The sequence below is a fragment of the Pararge aegeria genome, chromosome 7 (assembly GCF_905163445.1).
Source record: "Pararge aegeria chromosome 7, ilParAegt1.1, whole genome shotgun sequence".
In the NCBI taxonomy this organism is placed as follows: Eukaryota; Metazoa; Arthropoda; class Insecta; order Lepidoptera; family Nymphalidae; genus Pararge; species Pararge aegeria.
In genome coordinates, this window is record NC_053186.1 from 7,171,678 (window position 1) to 7,192,659 (window position 20,982).

Sequence of the window (20,982 nt, forward strand, 5' to 3'; positions counted from 1 at the left end):
ACCGACCGAGGATTCGGTAACCATTCTAACCCAAGTTTTGCCGCATAATGCCAGCACAAAACTGCTCGAAGTTAACAATACCTAGACGATGATGACGATATTTGCTAAACTGGCTTTAGTCTTTAGACTATGAAGGTGACTTAAAACCTCTCCTTCATTACAGAATGTGGAACATTGCAACAATGCTGCTTAGCGGCAGGAATATGTTTCCAAGATCGGAACTGCGCTGTATCGAACGTTGACAAGAGCGTCGGAACCCTAGGGATCCTGAGGCTAGTCCCGCCGCTCGCGGGCAGCTGGAGACGCGACGCGCCATGATGGATGGCGGCAATAACGCGTCGCTCGTTATCGCAGCCCCCCCCGTACCCTCTCCCCGCGCTGCCACCCCGCTAGCCGCCGGCGTTTTGAACCTCCGCAATCAGCTACTGATAATATCAGTACCTATAGAAAACATAATTTTGATACCTACTACATACAAATCCAAGCCGGCCATTTTTCACCTTTTATATATCACTAAGTCTTGCCCGCAACTCCGTCTTTTCAACTAACTCCATGCCAAAAATCAAGTTGATTGGTTGCTAAGTTAGGGCGTAAAGGGCGTTTTCAATAAGGATCTAAAAGTGACCGAAATCATAACCTCTTAAATCCTCAAGCGGCTCGACAATAATAACCGCATTCAAATCTGTTTATTCATTTCTGTCCACAAATCCACGGACAAAATTGTGGACGTCAAAAAATATATTTGTTTTCAGTATCACAGGCGTTTTTTTCATTTTTAATCTTATACTTAAAATTACCTTCAGAACGCAATCACTAACATTACTTTTGTAGAATTCTCGCTACGCTCTAAAACTAGTTTGAATCCAATATTATTTTTGTGAGCTTCGACTCACGCCACGAACATAATATTATTGTGTTTTTCCGTTGTATTGCTTCCCTACATTTATAACAATAACAGGGTTTCAGTTTGTAGATAAACAGCGCACTAAGATCGGTCCCTACCCCGCGGAACTGTGTTTATGTCGGGAAGTTTATTTTCTGCTCGGGTTTGTTCGCTCCAGTTATCAAGTTCCACTTTAGACGACCCCTGTATAACTTTCCTCAGGTCATATTTAAGCTTCTAGAAATACTACTATTCACAAGGTAATCTTGGTTTCAAGGAATTGAGTCGAGATGAATCATGTTATAATTTGGCGCCGTGGTTGTTTATGAAAGAAACAAGTTTTGATGTTAAGAGGTTTTATACGAATAGATGCGCTGTCCGCGCTCTATATTGGCAATTTAAAATCAAGGTAACTGCCCGACATCGCTAACCGCCCTATATATGGCAGCTCTCCTACATGAGTTTCTACTTTTTGTTCTGAGATACAAATTATACCTAAGTTTGATATTTTAATCTGTATCTCTATGCCGTCGTAGTTCTCAACCAGATGGACAGATTTCAATGCGGTTTTCTGATTTAAAGGTTTTTGTCTGTGTTTATAGTTAAAATCTGTTCAGAAATACCGTGATTTTTCTGAACTGGTGTACCTATTGATTTCCTGTTCCCAAAAGGTCTGGTCTTTCCGGTTCCTAAAATCTAGACAGACGTCTGCAAACGAAATAACACTACTAAAATTAATCTGTCATCTGAAGACGTTTGATTAGATTATTATTAATTAACCTATAACCTTACATCCATCTATACATCCATCCTCACAATCTTTTGCATTTATAATATTAGCATTTAGCACTATGCATGCATTCGATCGTTGTCCCATACACCATGCGACTGTCTGTTATTTGTGATGAGTTATGACCTTTATCTCCGACAATATTTATCAGATCTTCATGAAAATAAGACAGTACATGCTTGATAGTACACACTTTCAAATAAAAAAGAGTTATCAAAATCGGTTCAAATTTAACGGAGATCTGAAGTAAAATTGATAAAAAATTGAACCCATTTCCCGGAGGAAACTTATTGTTTATCGTGACCAAATTTTATTTAAATCCGTTCAGTAGTTTTCATGTGAAGCCCAGACAGACAGATAAAAATGAAATAAAACCTGTTTTGGATTGAATATCGATTACAAGGCCTTCCCCGGTAAAAATTAGAACACACTTCTGACGACTGACTACTGATTACTGACTGGTTTAGTGATTGAACGTAATTATAAAAAAGTATTATCAGCATCGTAGCTATTGATTTCGGTCGGTAATTCACGCTATGAAATTCTGTAGGTGCTTTATGTTGAAGTGTGAAAACCGCTGCTTATCTAAGCCTACTTTATTAATAAGGCCTTTAAATTTTATAAATTGAAAATGCATATAAAAATTATAAAAGGCATTTAAACTTTATTCTGCGCGACACATGTGCCCTCTATTTTAGTCATATCATGGTATAAAATGTTTCCGCTTCGCTAGACAAGGCGACTTCAAAACTCATTAATGTAATGCTCGTAAACTCGCCGCGGTGACGCACTTTATAATCGTAGCCTTAGTACGAGGTTTGCTCGATCGTAATCGTAGTCGTTTTTGAGTTTGGAAATGCTTAAAAATCGGAGTAAAATGGATCTTATTTGCATTGTATAATAGGTCAGTTTGCCTACTATTCATTAGCTCGGACTTGCGACAGATGGTTATTTAAACGAAACTAAAAGTACAGGATTTGCGGCACTAAAATGAGTGGCATTAAATGAGTGGAATGAGTCCATTTTATTTTGACGATTCAGTGTTTAATACTCGATAACAACTCCTCGATGCGAGATAGCAAATCTTGTACTAAGGCTACTGTTGCCCCAGTTTTTGTGATTCCCGCAAATTGAAGTCGAGTGCCGTGCGATGTTGGATAGCGTCCTACAATCGGTCTTCGGAGAAGAGCCGCTTACTTAAATAATTTATGCAAACACAACTCTCGGAACTATATTGCCATATATAGTAAAAATAAATGTATGTGTGTGTGTGTGTGTGTTAGTGTAAGTGTGCGTGTGTGTACGTGTGTGTGTTAGTGCGTGCGTGCATGTGAACCCTCCCGTAGTACAGCGAACAGCGGACTGTAATAGGCTTATGATTAATGGTTCTTAGATATGTTTGATGAAAATCGGTCCAAGATGGCCGCATTAACAAAATGGCGGAAAACATATTTTTTTCACAGTTCCCTCAATATCCCATCGTCACCATCGTTTCCAAATGTTAGAAAATGGCTCCTACATAAGTCCTTGCTCTATAGCGATTTTTTTTTATACTTTTTTAAGCGTAATTACTTATTTTTATTTGATATTGATAGGTATTATTATTATAAATATTTTTATTTCACATTAATGGGTAAGTAACATAGATTATAATAAAACACCTTAGGTTTGTAATTTAAGATCTATACAATTAACCTGCGTAGACTAAGAAAGTAGATAAATAAAACTTTTGAACCAAAAAACATGTATGTTTGAATAGACCAGCTTTGTACAAATTTATTACTTACTTATTTACTCGGAAATTTCAAAGTACTCAAGTGAGAAATTTTCTAATGTTGTAACGTTTCGCTGGGCGGTGGGCACAATCCTTAGCTCTCGATTCTCATGTCGAGTAAAAGTAGGCCAATCCTTTGCCACAATGTTGCCTGTAGAGAAGGGTACCTGGTTTATAGATTTGTTTACAATAGAATTTGCACAATAATACAATAATATTATGTTTTTCTCTCAAGAATTTCCCAGTAACAGACCTGAGTTATGAAAATGGATACGCAGCAGTCGGTCACAGTAAGTTGTTAAAGTATACGTTAAAGTCCTCCAATCAGCATAAGAAGATTACTATCATCGCATAAAGCATTATTAGCATAATATTGTTACTTACCGTTAGTTTTAAGGATTGTAATCGTTATGTTAAGGACGATATAGGTTCGATTTAGATTAGATTAGGTTTTAGGATATAGGGTTTAAATAGTAGGAGAGCTTTTAGTGGCAATTCGGTCCGGGGAAGTACCGCCATGCTTATATCTGTCGCGAAGAGCATTTTTGCAAATGCTGTGTTCTGGTCAGAAGGGAGTGGGCACATGAGGTCGCTCGCCTCAGCTTAATTAGTGCTTTTACTTTTGATCGTTGGCAGTAAGGTTGCTAATACCACAGCGATCAGTAACCAACCCTCCTTGTTCCAGGGACGTGTCGCACAATAACATCAGCGCGCTGCCGCCCGACGCTCTGTTGTCGGCCACCGCGTTGCGCGATCTGTAAGTAAAAACACCAACAACAACATCCCCCCCACGCCTTCGCCCTCCTCCTCCTAGATTACGATCCTAGATAACATTAAAACAATAATATAAAGAAACGTTTACACGCACATACATACACATGAAAATGTTAAGTCATTACAATGAGTAAATTTATTTTGTGTAGGTAGTTACTTGTATAAAAACTGAAATACACCTTTTTCTAATTTAAAATCAATGCTCAAAATTGAGTATCAGTGTAATTTTTTATAAGTGTATTGTGTCCTATGTTTCGCCATTTTGTGCCCCGTGTGCCGCAGTTGGTCATGGCGCTAGTTTATTATATAAGGCGTCATTTACAACGATGTAAAGCCGGAGGGATTTCCGTCGTCGTATATCCGGCGGTCTGACGAGCGACTTTCAGTTATTTGCATAAGAATTGAAAGAAAACCTAAGCTTGTCCATTTCTATTGCTAAATTTAAAATATTTACTTTCATTGCAAAAGAGGCCAACATTCACTTTCTTAAAAGCAGTTGTAATAATAAAGTAGGATTGCTTTGTCGAGGGAGGTATATATTTAAATTTTATTTACAACACATAATTTTTTCAATTATTTTTTAAGTAAAATACTTAAAAAAACATTCCCACCACTTGATTTAGTTTATTGCACATCTTATTTCGTTCATTTGCGAAATCAAGTGGCGATTAGATTTTCTGTTAGATTTCCCTACACTTTCATCTGGTAGCAAGTCGGCTGCGAGCCCATAATTAATACAGTAAAATATGTAAACAGTTCATATTTCCTTGGAAACACTGCATTTTAAAATTTTAACTAAGTATATAAATATATGTATCTCTTTGTAAAGAGTATTTTGAATGATATTAAAAATGTAAGACTGTCACGGCCGAAAATAAGTGGAACTAGATAAAAAAACGCGGTAGGGTTTTTCCATGATCAGGCTCGATACGTTTATGAGCGAATCATTAACACTGGAGTTCATTTTGCCCCGCACAATTCCAGTGTACTTACTCGTAGCTAATTCATCATCATCATCATCATGTCAACCAATCGACGTCCACTGCTGGACATAGGTCTTTTGTAGGGAGCTCCATAATACACGGTCCTGGGCCGCTTGCCTCCAGCGGCTCCCAGCGCGTGATGTCATCTGTCCCCCTCGTTAGGGGCCAACCTACGCTGCGTTTACCGGTGCGGGGTCGCCATTCCAACACCTTAAGACCCCAACGTCCATCGGTTCTCCGAGCTATGTGCCTAACCATTGCATCTTCAGCTTCGCGACTCGCTGAGCTATGTCAGTAACTCTAGTACTTCTACGGATCTCCTCATTTCTCATTTGATCACGTAGAGATTCTCCTAGCATAGCTCTCTCCATCGCCCGCTAAGTGACTCTGAGCCTTCTTATGAGGCCCATAGTTAGCGGCCATGTCTCAGTTCCGAAATTCATCACTGGCAACACGCACTGTTCGAATACTTTAGTCTTCAGGCACTGAGGGATTTAACTAGCGTAATTACTTGTTGCTATATGACGCTATATGTACTTATGCAGGAACCTGTCCGCAAACCGCTTGCGGTCGGTGCCGCCGGGTGCTCTAAGCAGCGCGGCTCTCGCGCGGCTTTGGCTCGATGGCTGCGCGCTGGCGCGACTTCCGTCGCTGCGGTTGCCGCGCCTACACTATCTGTAAGTTCCAACACCAACCAGATGCGTACTCTGAATGAAAAATTAAAAATATTTTTTCATTTTTTGTTTTTTTTTGTAATATAAGACCACTTTACACCATCCAGTAGGATATCCAATAAGAATACAGGCTGACGCTGACGCGTTGCCTAGCTGTGGCTGCCGTACCTGTATTACTTGTGAGTTCCGCCCGAACACCACCGCAAGATGGCGCCGTGTCTGCGATTTGTAACTGCCTCATAATAAGCTCATGTGATTATTTAAACGATAGCATTAAACCCAAACACACGTACACGTTTTTGATGTCGGCCTGAGCTGAGTAATCTTCGGAACAGCTGAACCAATTATGACGGCGCTTTCATCTGGCAAGTACATTGAGGTAATTGTCTGCTTTTAATCCTAACATTATTCATCCTACTTCGAAAGATGCTCGCTGGGGAGCTGTCAAGAAAACTCAGAGACAGCGTAAAATAGAAATAGCTATGTTTGGAGTGTAAAACAAATAAAAATAAAGACTTTCATTTGATATATAATATATTGAGAATGAGAGAGTTCTGGAAAAAAAATGTAATTGGCTTCTTTTGGCGGCCGTTTTCGATTGTAAATTTGTCATAGTGTATAAAAATATGTGTATATATTCTACTAGTCAAGTTCTTTAATTTAATACCCTTACTGAGGGAGTTCTGAACCAAACTGAACTGTTATTTACCATTTTCAAACAAAAAAACAAAATCAAAATCGGTTCATCCATTCGGAAAATACGATGCTACAACGAAGTTTAGCTACCCGTTACCGTTAACAGCAATAAATAAAATGTAAATAAGTAAACAAAGTGACGGGTAATGAGAACACGGGCGCTTATTCCAGATGGCTAACACCATTAGTAACCCCGGAGGCAGTGGAGCCTCGATATTATAGTTTGCCGCCCAGCGCCGCTTGGAGGCCGACCGCCGCTGTGTTATTTCATTCATTCAAATGAGCTCCGCTATGTTAAATAGATCGACACATATCCCTTTCGAAGTGCTATAATAGTAATATTATACGAGTATAATTTCCATATTACACATCTATCAGTTTTTACCATATATTTAATGGAACCAGGCGTTACTTTGCGGAATTCAATTTGCTATACGATGAAAGCCAAGTCTAATTTTCTCCGCCTAACTTATAATTTAATAAAACAGTACCTACACCTAAAAGACGATAAATTCTCTTTGCATACTTACGACGAAAATATGAAAAACCTGACATCTTGTTTTATTGAAATAACTTAAAAACCGCAAACTGATCGCAGATTAAGCCGGTTCTGTTCGCGAGCTATGCCTGTTCCGTCAATTGAAGCATGAACATAAACATCAAGTGCTAACTTCAGCGTCGAGCAAACCCGGGTAGTCGTCTTTTACAGTTACGAGAATGCATTGTCGGAATTACAAACTGTGAGATTGGAGCAGTTATACAATGAGACAAACAGGTTACCCCTCTTTAAAATGATAAATTCACTTTATATTTGGCAAAGGTTTGAGGTAAAACTATTTTTTTTTTTAAATATACTACGACCAATACACACATCGCCATCAAGTTCCAAAGTAAGCGTAGCTTGTGTTATATGTACTAAGATAACTGATGAATACAGAAAAATTCAAGTTCATCACACGAACATTGTTCAGTTGTGGGAATCGAACCCACGGCCTTGGACTCAGAAAGCAGGGTCGCTGCCCACTGCGCCAATCGGCCGACAATGTTTGTGTGATGAACATTAATGTTTTTCAGTGTCTGGGTGTTTTTATGTATTTATGTATATTATTCATATAATTATTCATCAGTCATCTTAGTACCCATAACACAAGCTATGCTTACTTTGGGGCTAGATGGTGATCTGTGTATTATCGTAGTATATTTATTTATTTATTTATTTAATTAAGAACAATTAGACCCTAATTCAACCACTATTAAGCAATAGTGGCAGTGCATTGTGCCCAAAAACAGTGAAAACGCACCACGCCCGTCTCACTTTACACTCGCGGAGTGGTGCTAGCTCACCTACTTTTCCTATTTTCCCCATTTCATGGTAAACGTTTAGAACATTAGAGGTGAAATAATCACTGTCAACTGCTAAATGGAATTAAGTGACTAACCGCCTGTTCGAGAACACTTTTTGATACTTCGTTATTAGTCGTGTACACGGTTTAGTATTTTCTTAATTCTGTCGGTCACTCGTTGTACAGTCGCGAATCATGTATTTCTGTTTTTTGTTTTACATACGTTCTGCTAAAAGCCCGAGCTACAGATTTGAGCTTTTAAGAATTGTAGGCAATTTTGAGCTTTGCAAATAACATCAATTTTCAAGTATTCCCATACTCGAAAACGACTTCTAGATTGCAAGAAAATCTAGTACTAAGGCTACAGAGAGATCGGAGCAGTCGAACAATGGGAGCAGCAGGTGAACGCTCGAGCTCTCGCGGGGTCGAGGAGGTCGAGGCCCTGCGCCAAACTGAGTGCCAACGCATGTCGTCCTTACGATCACTTCCATTGCGAAAAGGGGTTTAAACATTTCTTAATCGAACAAAACCCATACAATTAATTGATCAAGTACGGGATACTTGCTCAAATAATCCAAGTGTGGCTCAAAACATTTCAGAACACACATAACATAGAAATCCGTTTGACGATAGAGCTAATTTATGGGTTAATACGAGTAGATCCGAGATTGTTTTTGCAATTCAATTTTATTTCTCTGTAAATTTGTTTTGTTTAATTTAAGATCACTTTGGACCATCCAAGTGAGATCTATGCACTAGCCATCGTTGCTGACGTCTTGGAAGATGCAGAATAGAGTCTGTGCTAGGGCTTGCAGGAGTTTAAAATCCTCCCGTCATTAATATAAAAATCACGGTCACGATAATTCTCTTGTAATGTACCTTACCTTACAAGAGAATTATCGTGGAATATGAGCAAACATAGACTTATGTCTTCCTGACGGAAAACTAAAAAACTAATTTAACCTCCCGATTCCTTATCACACTTCACTGGTCAAATCACATTCACGTCATATTGATAAGCTCTATGAAGATGCTCAGCACTGAGCTATCCTCCTAGACGATAGGATACTAGGGCATATGGTGGACAATCGCTTGGTAGGTACAAAACTAGCTGTTTGGTTGCTTTGTTAGGACGTGAAAAAAAATACTAATGTTCCTGTAAACCATCCTTGGGACTTTGATATTTTTCAAGACCGAAAGTAGCTTATGTTACTCTTTGTCTTTTTAACTAACTCAATAAATTTGTTAGTTGTAATATGTTGGTTTACCACCATACAAATAAACAAGCTCACTGTCCCATTTATAATATTAGCATGGATCTTTCTACGCACCGCGAGTAGAGACTGCTGTCTCCGGCCCAAATAACCTTCAGAGCGACCGTCTCGCCGGACCGACCGGACGCACGGGGTCGGCTGACGGGACGAGTTGTCTCCGCTCACATCACGCGGGTCGTTCACTCCCAGCCGGAGTTGCGAACACTGCTGATACTGTCGGTCAGACGCTTCATTATTATCACCCACAGCCTATATCCCACTGCAGTTTGCTAGGCACAGGTCTGCGAGTATGAGAGAGATGGAAAGCTTTTTTTTTATTCTACTACAAGTTAGATGCCTTGACTGCAATCTCGCCTAGCGGTGATGCCGCTTAAGATGGTAGCGGGCTAACCTGTTAGGAGTTCGGTAGTCATACGCCTAATCGGTTTCTACGCGATATCGTACCGGGGCACTAAATCGCTTAGCGGAACGTCTTTGTCAGGGACCGTTCACGCTATTCTAACGGCGAGTTAGTTGGTTAAAAGCGTGACATATCGGATTCAACTTTAATATGCGACGTTTCTATTTTTGATCAAGTATTTCTAGGAGTCGTCGAGTCAGTATAATTTAAATTTTCTAATTGTTTTTACCTAAACTTACCCAAACGGAAATATCCGTATAAATTGAGAATTTAAAATATCGAAAACCAAAATACTCGGTAATGTCTAAAACTTGGGAATAACCCAGGATGATCCTACCGCCACGTTTTAATGGAATCAATTAAAAGAAAAACTATTTTTTTAACAATTTTTTATTTTAAATGAATTGAATTCTGGTCTGTGGCGGAGCAGAACAAACATAAAGATTGTTTACCGCACACACTGGCGCCGAGCGAACCCTTGTGTCAATAAACTATGCATAGCTGCCAGCGGAACAGTAGCTAACGTAGAGTTATTCAGCGAGTCTTGCATCGTGATCTGAGCACACATCGGCCGCTCACAAAGTAACCTTGGCCGGTGACCCAACAGCCCAGCGAAAGCTTTCGACATTCTATTCGAAGCTTCTCGCTTTAAGGCTGTTGAGAAATAATCTATGACCATCTATTCATCTCAAGCCTGATTGGAAACAATGCAGCAAATCCTTGGTTAAGGCATAGGCAGTAGGCAAGTTTTTACCCCGATTATATTCACAGACAAGAGATACAACTTACTTGTCCACGCGGTAGAAGTTCTGTAAACTGGGTAATTCCAGCTGTGCAGGCGCGCTTGCCTTCGAGGTTTATATCCGAAATGTAGAAAAAAACGTTACTTACGAATTTATTGGTTGTCAGCCATAACTATGAAACCTTTCACTGTGTCTCGGTGTACTTACTGTAGTAGAATGGCGTTCTATAAGAAGAAGGGTATAGAGGCTATTCGGGAACTGATACCTTCTGAATTTCCTCTGGTTTGGGTTAGTGACTTTTGGTCTTGTCTCATTACCACCACTACGGACATAGATATGCCGTCAAGCGAATGAGAGTTCTAGTTCTCTAAGTTCATAAACTGCAACACCTACAAAGCAGGTGAGATTGAAGCCATTGAAGCAAGTACCGGCATTGTAAAAAGCTGATAAACAGACATTACACCATCGCTGTGAACAGTTTTTATTTGCATGTGTTAGCGCCCATGGTTTAAGAGTTATGAAAACGGCATTTCGTGGATAACTACCAGGGCGCGGGGCGAGCGTGGGGCGGGCGCGGGGCGGAGTGGTGAGTTATCGCCGCTATAGAGCGCGGCGTGCTGTGGACTGTAATTACAGCTGTAGTGGTAGCTGATTGCACGAGCATCGAGTCGCTGGCGATTAGTGAAATTACTATCTTATTCGTTTTACGAATCTGAGCTCATAAATTACGTCTCTTGCGTACCTACTCATAATAATTGTAGCTGGAAGTATTCAAAAGATATTTTAACGGCGAGGTTAACGGCCTCGTAATAATGATCTACCGTCGTGCCACTACTTCCTAACCCCTCGATTAGATTACGTAGGCATAACATAATTTATTTTACAAATTAGTATTACAAATTCCGCTTATTTACACCAGCTTGGTTTGTTGTAAGCTTCTTCTGGGATACATTATATCATCTAATTTTCTTCATACAGAGTTCGTACACTTTATCTATTGTAGATATAATTTAAATGCAGTGTTTAGAAAGTAGATAAAACCGTAGGAGAACATTTTGTCCTTTCTCCATGGAGAAAATGTCTCCTGCCAATGCTAGCCGTGCAGTAAGGAATAGTTGTAGCCTGTAGCAGGCATACTGCTCCGATCCTTATCAACCTGGCAGTTGCCACCAAAACTCGCCGTAGCCAATATGCTAAACGCCCATTTGTCTTGTCCTCAATAATAACATGCTGTTTTTGAACTAATAAGTTTTAGCTAGCTTACAAAACTCGCAAGACGGTGTCCTTTCCAATCTCAAAGCTAACAGAGGATACAAACTAATTAATAAATATATAGATACTTATAAAATAGATTCACTTCACAGTTGTATTTGTTAAGCTCTTAGCTGTGGTGCGCATACATATTTAAAAGGAAAGAAAAAACTGAACGCGCGACTCCTGATACTCGTAGCAGATGTGAAACACCGAAACTATTTTATTTTATTTTATTTATTTATTAGGCCGCCGAGCTTTCAGACGGTGAATTTTGATGACTCACATCAAAATTAAAAATCCTTTTACGATCATCAACACTACAACGGATTGAAGTCCACGGCTATGTCCATAGGTCTTTTGTAGGGAGTTCTAAAATCCACGGTCCAGCGGCTCCCAGCGGATTGTTTGATGTCGTCTGTCTACCTCGTCTGCCACCACCACCACTGCGGGTTCGTCATTCCAGCACCTCGGGACTCTAACGTCCATCGTGTCTCCGAGCTACGTGCCCGCCCATTGCAATTTCTACATTGCCTTTTCTTAACGGTAACTCTAGTTCTTCTACGGATCTCCTTATTTCTGATTTGATTACATATAATACTTCTAGCATATTTCTCGCCATCGCCTTCATTGATAATTGAAGATAATACTGACTGGAAATGAGCAGGAAATATGCGGCGTACAGCGCTTGGCCTCCAGCGAGGAAAATCTTATATTTATATACATATATTAACTATGTGTTAGCGTTATATCGCCATCAAATTATTAAAGTGCGTTAAAATTACGGTATGAGGAACGCATAGTAGACTCTTCTTTAAGTAGGCGTAATGAGTGTAGTCAGTTGTAAAGTATCTTGTCCAACCGTATCAGTTATTTTAATGAGCTTCGAGAAACATAGGGCGGCCTTACGGACGCTCGTGTTTGCGCTGAGCTTTCGCACGCTCGCCACAGTGACGTGTCGCGGATGCCATCCTGATGACAGCGGCGAGGTTGCCGGATACAAACATACACTCTCGTACCTCGATTAAGGCGATTCGCCGCTATTGATGCCGAGCGAACAGCGAGGCTAAGCTCTGAGGGGATGTTGCACGACCGACATAACTGCAAAACCCACTGGATAATACACAGAAACTACTTGAACTCACATTACCGTGTAGTCGAATATATAGAAATAAATAGTGTAACCACCTAAATACAGTGGTGAGCGCTGTGGTCTTTAGAGTATAGGCTTAATATAACAAACTCCCTAGTAGGTCAGCCCGCTACCATCTTAAAGCGTATCCTTATATCAACAGCTGAGATTGCAATAAAGGGTAACTTGTGGAAGAAAAAAAAATATATCAATAGATTCCGCTGTCCATACTCCAATAGAGACTTGAATGAAGCGAAATCTCGAATGGTCAGTACAGTGTTCACATTGTAACATCAGACACAGAGCAATCTTGCTACTTCAGTCACCGAAAAAATACGATAGCATGAGAACGGCCCAATAGATTTGTAAGGTGGAGTGGATGGTTGCTAGGGCAGACACAATCTGGAGTTGAGACCGCATATACCGATTAACTTTTGAGGATTATCTCAAGTGGGAAAAGGTAAAGGAAAACAAAATGAATGTAAAATCACAAGTCATACCTACCATAATAACAAGATAATATGATAATCTTGTTAATTCTATGGAATTGCAAGGTAAAATGGACGGCTGCTAGACCAGACGGGCTCTGGAGACCAGTTAACTTTTGGAGGTCATCTAAAGTGGGAGACGAACAAAATGTTTGTATATATGCCAAATTTTTGTTCTTTTTTTTGGGTGCATGTAGGCTGAACCGCGAGTACCTACGGTAAAGTGTTTAAAGCACCCATTATCCCGCCGCGCGGAGCAAGGCACCACTAAATGTGATAAATGAGTCTTTACGTCGCCGACAGAAGCCTCGCCCCCGCCCCGTTCCCGTGCACCGCGGGGTTTCATAAAGTTGAAATACTTTGGTTTTTGTATATAGAAAAAAATGATAAATCGTTTATTATGGAATAGGTACACGGTGACTTTACAGCGGGAAGAAAAAAAAATGCAGAATGTTAGTTATTACTAGCTCACAGAATTTTAGATGTAAACTAGCGGACCCGCGCGACTACATCCGCGAATTAATCGACTTAAAGAATAGTCGTTTGTTTTCGCGGAATGTTTTATAGAACTTTAAAGAAACAACAATTCCGACGATTCCGATATACATACTACATACATCCATCGTTTGGCGTAACGTTTACCGTTCACGCATCGCACGCATCAGAATCTCTCAAAAAGTATATTTATAGCCATAATTGTTACTACAATGTCAAAAAACACAGCATTTTCTGAGATTAGTGCGTTCAACCAAACAAAATTTAAAAGCTTTATAATATTTCAATTATGCCTATCCAAAAAACCAGGTCATTCTAGAACTCCGTTGCGCAGATTTTGAAAGACAAATGCGGAAAAAATAGCGATGCTATCCTGTAGAAGCTGTTTGCTTATCCGGGTTAAAAATAAGCCTTTGAGCTATTCCAGACTATATTGTAGGTATCCCTGCCACATCATCCACCTATCCATCCATCCATACATCTATTCTAACAAACTTTCGCATTTATAATATTAGTAGGATGGTACGCATGCATTCGATCGTTGTCCCATATGCCTTGCGACTTGCTGTTATCTGTGAAGAATGATGTCCTTGATCTCCGACAATATTCATCAGATCTTCATTAAAATTAGACAATACACGCTTGGTAGTACACACTGTCAAATATAGAAAGAATTATTAAAATCGGTGCTAATTTAACGGAGATATGAAGTAAAATTGATAAAAGTTTTCATCCCATTTCCCGGAGGAAACTTAATGTTTATCGGGATAAAAAGTATTCTATATGTTAACCCGGGATATCAGCTACCACTAAACCAAATTTTATTAAAATCCGTTCAGTAGTATTCACGTGATGCCCGGACAGACAGACAGACAGACAGACAGACAAAAAATAAATAAAATTCTGTTTTGGACCCAGTATCGATTATAAAGCATCAAATCAAATTTTCAAAATATATTAAATGTACAAAAATCTTCCAGTTACAGTTTTATTATAAGTATAGATAACTTTAACTTCTTGTGTTCATGTACCTCTCTCAAATCGAATTCAGTCTATCAATGATGTTCGAGTCTAGGATTAATTTGAAGTCAGTTAATATTTTTTTAGGTAGTTGCTTAAAAATAAGGGTCTTTTAAAATAAGCTTATATCCCAAAGGCTATAAAAATATGAATTACTGGTTTATGGAAGGAATGTTGTATTCAATGTTTAGAAGGAATGCGAGCCACTCACGTAGGAAAGCTACTGCGGTCACAGCGCGAGGAAAATGCCTTTTTTCAACGTAACAATGCCATTATTTTTTCTTATACCTCCATTCGCAAGCCTCACTTGTGTAATAACTTTTCTGGGGCAATAAAAAGTATTGTAAAAAAGAATTGCTGAATCGTCTGAAACGAATAATTTATTTGGTATTGTCAGCAAAATAACATGTTTCTTGCTATAAAATATGACGATGTATCTTGTTGAGCAAAAGAATGTTGTAGATTAACGGTTGTCCGCGACTTGCTTCGCGAAATTGCATAAGGCAATAACGCGAAGCAATTCTGCCTGTACCTTTTAAAAGAACATTACGACTAATTTAATTGTAAACAGTTGTACCTATTGTAAGGTTTAAATTTTTCGGCTATATGCATAATATCTCTAACGACGAAAACATTGACATTGAAAACATTTCGCGTTTGGAAAATTCTTTATTAGTTCAATTTTTCACCTCCCCTGGGAGTGGATTTCCGGAATAAGAAATAGCCTACTTTACTCCTTCCATTTACCTGCCTGAAAAAGTCTTATCAAAGTCAGTTCACTAGTTCTAAGGATAAGCCTAAACTTGCTTTAATTTTAAGAACGTGTGACTAAAGCGTTTGTGTCGCACGTGTTGTTCGTGTAGTTTGACGAATCTACCTACGAGCTTAATATGAAGAAGTTACATTGAAATCACAGTCATACAGTTCTTAAATATAGTTCAACGGGTACATACCACGATAATATTTTAGGGTCGTGGTCTCTATCTCTATATCGACAAATCCAAAAATGTATCGTGGTATGTACTTGTTGAACTATATTTAAGAAATGTTGATAAACCACGAAAATCTTAGTTTAAAATCTTGAATCACAGGCATACACTCCTTTTTATTACTTTGCATACATTTAGTAGTTCAATTAGATGTATTTTCGTAGACTACATTCACTGTCCATAGTTTAGATTCACAGGAATGTAACCGTATTCATATAATTAAGACGTTGTTGTCTCTACCCTAAGTTCATACCAACTCACACATTGAGTTGTACGCATACAGATGCTAGCTAGTGTGAAGATCTTACGATATCATTTACAGCGAATTGACCTGTCTACTCCTTAGAAGCTGCGTCCTCTTAGCTGGATAGGACGACAGTTTCACAAGATAAATTTAATGATAATAATATATAAATTGTGGTGTGTGATGACGGCAGATTAGAATACAGTTGGCACCTCCCATCCTGTTCCCAAGGGTATCGTACGAGGCGACTAAGGGAATATAACGGAGTACGGGCAGCCTCTACCTCTGTGATATAACTACTATTTACTGCGATATCCAAACCGTCCGCCCAGCATGCTGATTTAGGGTATACCCTCCCGTTGGCCTTTAGTGCAGTAGTGGACTGTAATAGGCTATTGAAGAATATATAAATTGAATATTGAATTGAATATGGCGGATTACATTTTTTTTTCACAATACCCTCAATATGGGAATCAAATGAAAAGGCTTGCTGTACACTGACATTGCTTTACACTGATATTGCGATAGCGGCCATCTTCGATTTGAAATCCAAGATGGCCGCCATCGCAATATCGCGAATTAAACTTCTTTTCACAGCTCTCTCAAAATCAAAGTGTTGTTTATTTTTAATTTATTTATTCTGAAAAACTAATATTAATATTATAAATACGAAAGTAAATAGGGTGACATTAGGACTAGCAGGAAAGTTGGTCTGAGAATCCGCAGACCCCCGAGCTCGTGGAGGTTTATTCATTCCGTCATACTATTGTCTACTATTATTGACTATCGCGTGTGCCTCCAGGTCGGCGGAGCACAACTCACTGGAGACACTGGAAGCGGGCTCGCTGGCGGAGGTGCGTGCTCTACGCGTGTTGCGGCTGGCACACAATTTCCTGCAAGCTGTGCCATCCGCACTCAGCCACACGACGCGTTTGCAGGCGCTGTAAGTACTTGCCCCTACGCTGCAGACACTGGAGATAAATGATCTTAAAGATACCCGGTGTCCAAAGGGAGCAATCGCGTTATTATTCTTACTCACTAACACCCCCACGCCAGATTAAGAATGCACTGGTGCTCAAGGCATTATTTCCAGAACATCTGTTAAGCTGGTGACGGTAGTAATAGTCCGCCGAACTCAAGTGCCCCGCTGTGACGTGCACCAACTTGTGCCACAGCAAGCTCCCGTCTTACAGTCCTAAAGGATGGTAATGTGAATTGCCGGAACTTTCACACTGATATTTCAACAGAGATCTCAATATGCGGTCTCCTTGAACAGGAGTATTGATATGCGGTCTCCTTGAACAAATTAAGTTTGACAGGGGTCCGCTCTGCATTACTAAGGTTCTGTAAGTTCCTATACCCAATATTTTTGCAGAAATCCGAATTAAAATCGGTTAATCCATTGGTACGCTGTGACGACACAAATACATACGTCGAAACAGCGCAAACCCGACGGTGACGGTAGTAAATCCGCACAGAATATATAAAATACTCCGCTAGTTTTAAATGAGCATAGCGATGCAGATCCCCCTAAATGTTTCCGCACCTTCCGTTATAAACAGCGCTGAACCCGAATTAGATTCGCGTCAAATGCGCTTGTCCTTAATTTCCCGAGCCGTTTAAATAGTTCACGCAGAATATTTTATTGTCAATAAACATTTTGAGATAGTATGTAATAAAAAAGTATTTCCAAGTAACGACACACTTTAGCTTTTTAATACAAACAGAGTATATTGTCATTCCAACTGTTTAAAGAAATCACAATGATTCGTTTTACTTCTTTGAGGTAAGTTACGTACATCATTATCATCAAGAGCCTATTAATGGCTTCTTCCAACGAGGGGGTTTACTTATAATCACCATGCTAAGCAAACGAGTTGGTGATCGCAGTAGTTTTGGATTTTAATGTATTCCAAAGCATCCTTTATGGAAAGATCAATATATAAATTAGCCGGGTATCAGATGAATAATCGATATGAGGCGGTATACATAAACAAATATACGCATTGATTTGAGAACTGCCAGCTTATTTGGCACTCAGTCAATAACAGTTTCGCTTAAAGTTATTACGCGAAACAAGTTCTCAGTGACGGACCCGTTTCGCGCGTGACAGATTCGATGGAATCAGTGACATGAACACATATGACTGGAATGTAGCGGGCGACCGGCGGCTGTACATTTACTGACTTCTACATTAGGCCACTTGCTCTACTTATTTGTTTTATTTATATTCAATTTACGTGAAATTTTCCTATGAGATAAATAACGCCGCTTGACTATTTCCAGTTCAAATGTGTAGGAAGCATGACAGAGACGTACGGTAGGAGCTCTAATTTAGTAGCTTTAGTTTTAAGTAGTTATCGCCATCATGAAGCGGTGATAGCGCATTGGGTAGGAGCTCGAATACCAGAACGCACCTCTAAAACTAATGTGCGTTTTAAGTAATTAAAATATCACCTGCTTCGGCAGTGAAGGAAAACATCGTGAGGATACCCGCTTGCCTAAGAGATCTACATAATGTTCTCAAAGGTGTGTGCAGTCCACCAATCCGCACTGGGCCAGCATGGTGAATTACGGCCTTAACCCTTGTCCCTTTCTCATTGGGTGAGGCGACCCGTGCTCTGTAGTGGGCCGGTAATTGTTTGATGGGATTATGATGATGATCGCCATCATGTCAATTCTATGGGCTTATTTTATGCTTATTACAGTAAAGAAATATTTGACTTTGAATTGGACTCTGACTTCTGTTAAGTTCAAAGCCTAAAGTTTGCACAAGATTTGTTCGCTCGCAATCGAAGAGTAGTTTTAGCCTAATTTCTCTCGTTTTCAAGTCGCGCAGTCGCAGTCGTCGTTATTATATGCACTAATAGGTTTTGAATTGTTATTATTGCTTTCGATATCTGTGCCAAGTTTCATCAAAATGGGTGGATTATGATCCCGAGAAACAGTCTCGGGATTTCGGGCAAGAATGAGCTTAAAGGAGCCGTCTTTTTTGTCTGGAAAGCAGTCCTTTCGACGAATCAAATGGGAAATGATGATGATGCCAATACCTACTGCTATACAGAAATCTCAAAACTTATATAATTAACTTATATTTTTTGTATCTAAGCTATAAATCCCTTGGCCAAAGCCAAGACCAGACCAGAGAAAGTTCAGAAATCAATAAATTTCTAAACTGTCCCTGCCGGGAATTGAACCCGGGAGTATTGAACCTCCCACTTATATGACAGCACCTACCACTGTGCCAGGGAGGAACTCGATATTGTACAGTAGTATTGGCACCATGGTCTGCATAAGAACTATTACAGCAGCTGTAACCGCGCGTCTGTTGCAGCAACCTCGCCCACAACCAGCTCACCGAGCTCACTGCCACGTCGCTGCCCTCGCTTCCCGCGCTGCACACGCTGTGAGTACACTTGCCTCTTATTATATACTAGCGGTCAGTGGCATAGAGGGTATGCACAGGATATGCAGATGATATAAAATGAAGAAAACCTCCAGTATGAGTTACAAAGATTTTAAGGACAGGCTTTGTAAGAGTTGTATAAAACCTAGCCTCAAGTATTTAATTAATAAATAAATAATAAATAAATATATTACGACAGTACACACATCGCCACCTAGCCCCAAAGTAAGCGTAGCTTGTGTTATGGGTACTAAGACAGCTGATGAATATTGTTATGAATATAATACACAGAAATACTTATGATATACAGATAAACACCCAGACACTGAAAAACATTCATGTTCATCACACAAACATTTTCCAGTTGTGGGAATCGAACCCACGGCCACGACTCAGAAAGCAGATTCGCTGCCCACTGCGCCAGTCGGCCGTCAAATTTATAACTCGTACTAGAGATTTTCTTCATTTTATATCATCTGCATACCCTGTACATACCCTCTATGCACGCCACTGCTAGCGCACCCTCACGACTTCCTCCGCGTATAAGTCAACCTTATTAAAAAGACATAATATGCTGTGGCGGTTTTTTTTAAGATTTATTAAAGGGGGCAATACTTTGATGACCAAGTAGTGCCCCTTCAATACTTGATTTTATCGAAACTTTAACCGTTTACGCAGCGCACGCAGCGGAAGCTCTCAAAAGGAGAAAAAACCCTTTCGATTTTCGAAGATGCTTCATTTTTGCTATGCTACTATTAGTCTAAGTGTGATGATTTATAGCATTCCTGAATAAATGGTCTATCCAACAACGAGATAATCTTTTCAATCAGACCAGTAGTTCCTGAGATCATCGCGTTCAAGTAAGCAAAGAAACTACTCGGCTTTATATATCAGTATAAGGTATAAGATACGTACTATTACGTGTACAAGTTACGTTGGTCGCTAACTATCGGTTTTATAAGAAGACCCTGGGTCACTCAGCAAGTTATGGAGATAGCTATGCTTGGAGTATCTGTATTCTGTACGTGATTATATTAGGAATGAGGAGATCCGTAGAAGATCCAGAGTTGCCAACGTAGCTCAAAGAAACGCGATGCTTAAGCTATGTGGCCCAAGGCACTGGAATGGCGACCTCGCACCGGTAAACGCAGCTTTGTTATATTCCACTAGGTGGACGGACAACATCAGGCGAGTCGCAGGGCGCCGCCCAAGCGGCACACATTGGTCAATAGAGATTTTCCAACTAAGCGGGAGATTTGAGTTCATAGGTCTGAGCGCAAACAGAGGCACTATGTATTCCCTCACTGTCAAGGTCTGAATTTCTAATATCCCAAGAGATTACGAAATTTTCCCTCAATGCCAATAAGTCTTCAGAAAGAAAAGCTACGGCAAATAAAATACATAATACCAAATTTTTGGATGTAACTTGATAAATGATATACTTTTCGACAAACTTTCACCCCCTGGCTATTCCATAAAAACTTTCATTCTCCATTTTGTACGCGACTACTATATATTTGTTTGGAAAATTTTAGTAAAGATCAACGTCAGGATTTGCTTCAAAGGATTTTGCAAATTCAGATATTATGTAATTTTCCATTAAGTAGGTATGTACTTGATCGA

At 39.7% G+C, this 20,982-nt stretch overlaps 1 protein-coding gene across 1 annotated transcript in view; it reads left to right on the top strand.

The window, feature by feature from the left end:
- Positions 1 to 20,982, top strand: part of LOC120625022 (lutropin-choriogonadotropic hormone receptor) — a 74,714-nt gene that overhangs the window by 10,858 nt on the left and 42,874 nt on the right. Inside the window, 4 exon segments of the mRNA XM_039891931.1 lie at positions 4,133 to 4,204; positions 5,750 to 5,881; positions 16,756 to 16,896; positions 19,288 to 19,359. Of these exon segments, the coding sequence (XP_039747865.1) occupies positions 4,133 to 4,204; positions 5,750 to 5,881; positions 16,756 to 16,896; positions 19,288 to 19,359 (417 nt within the window).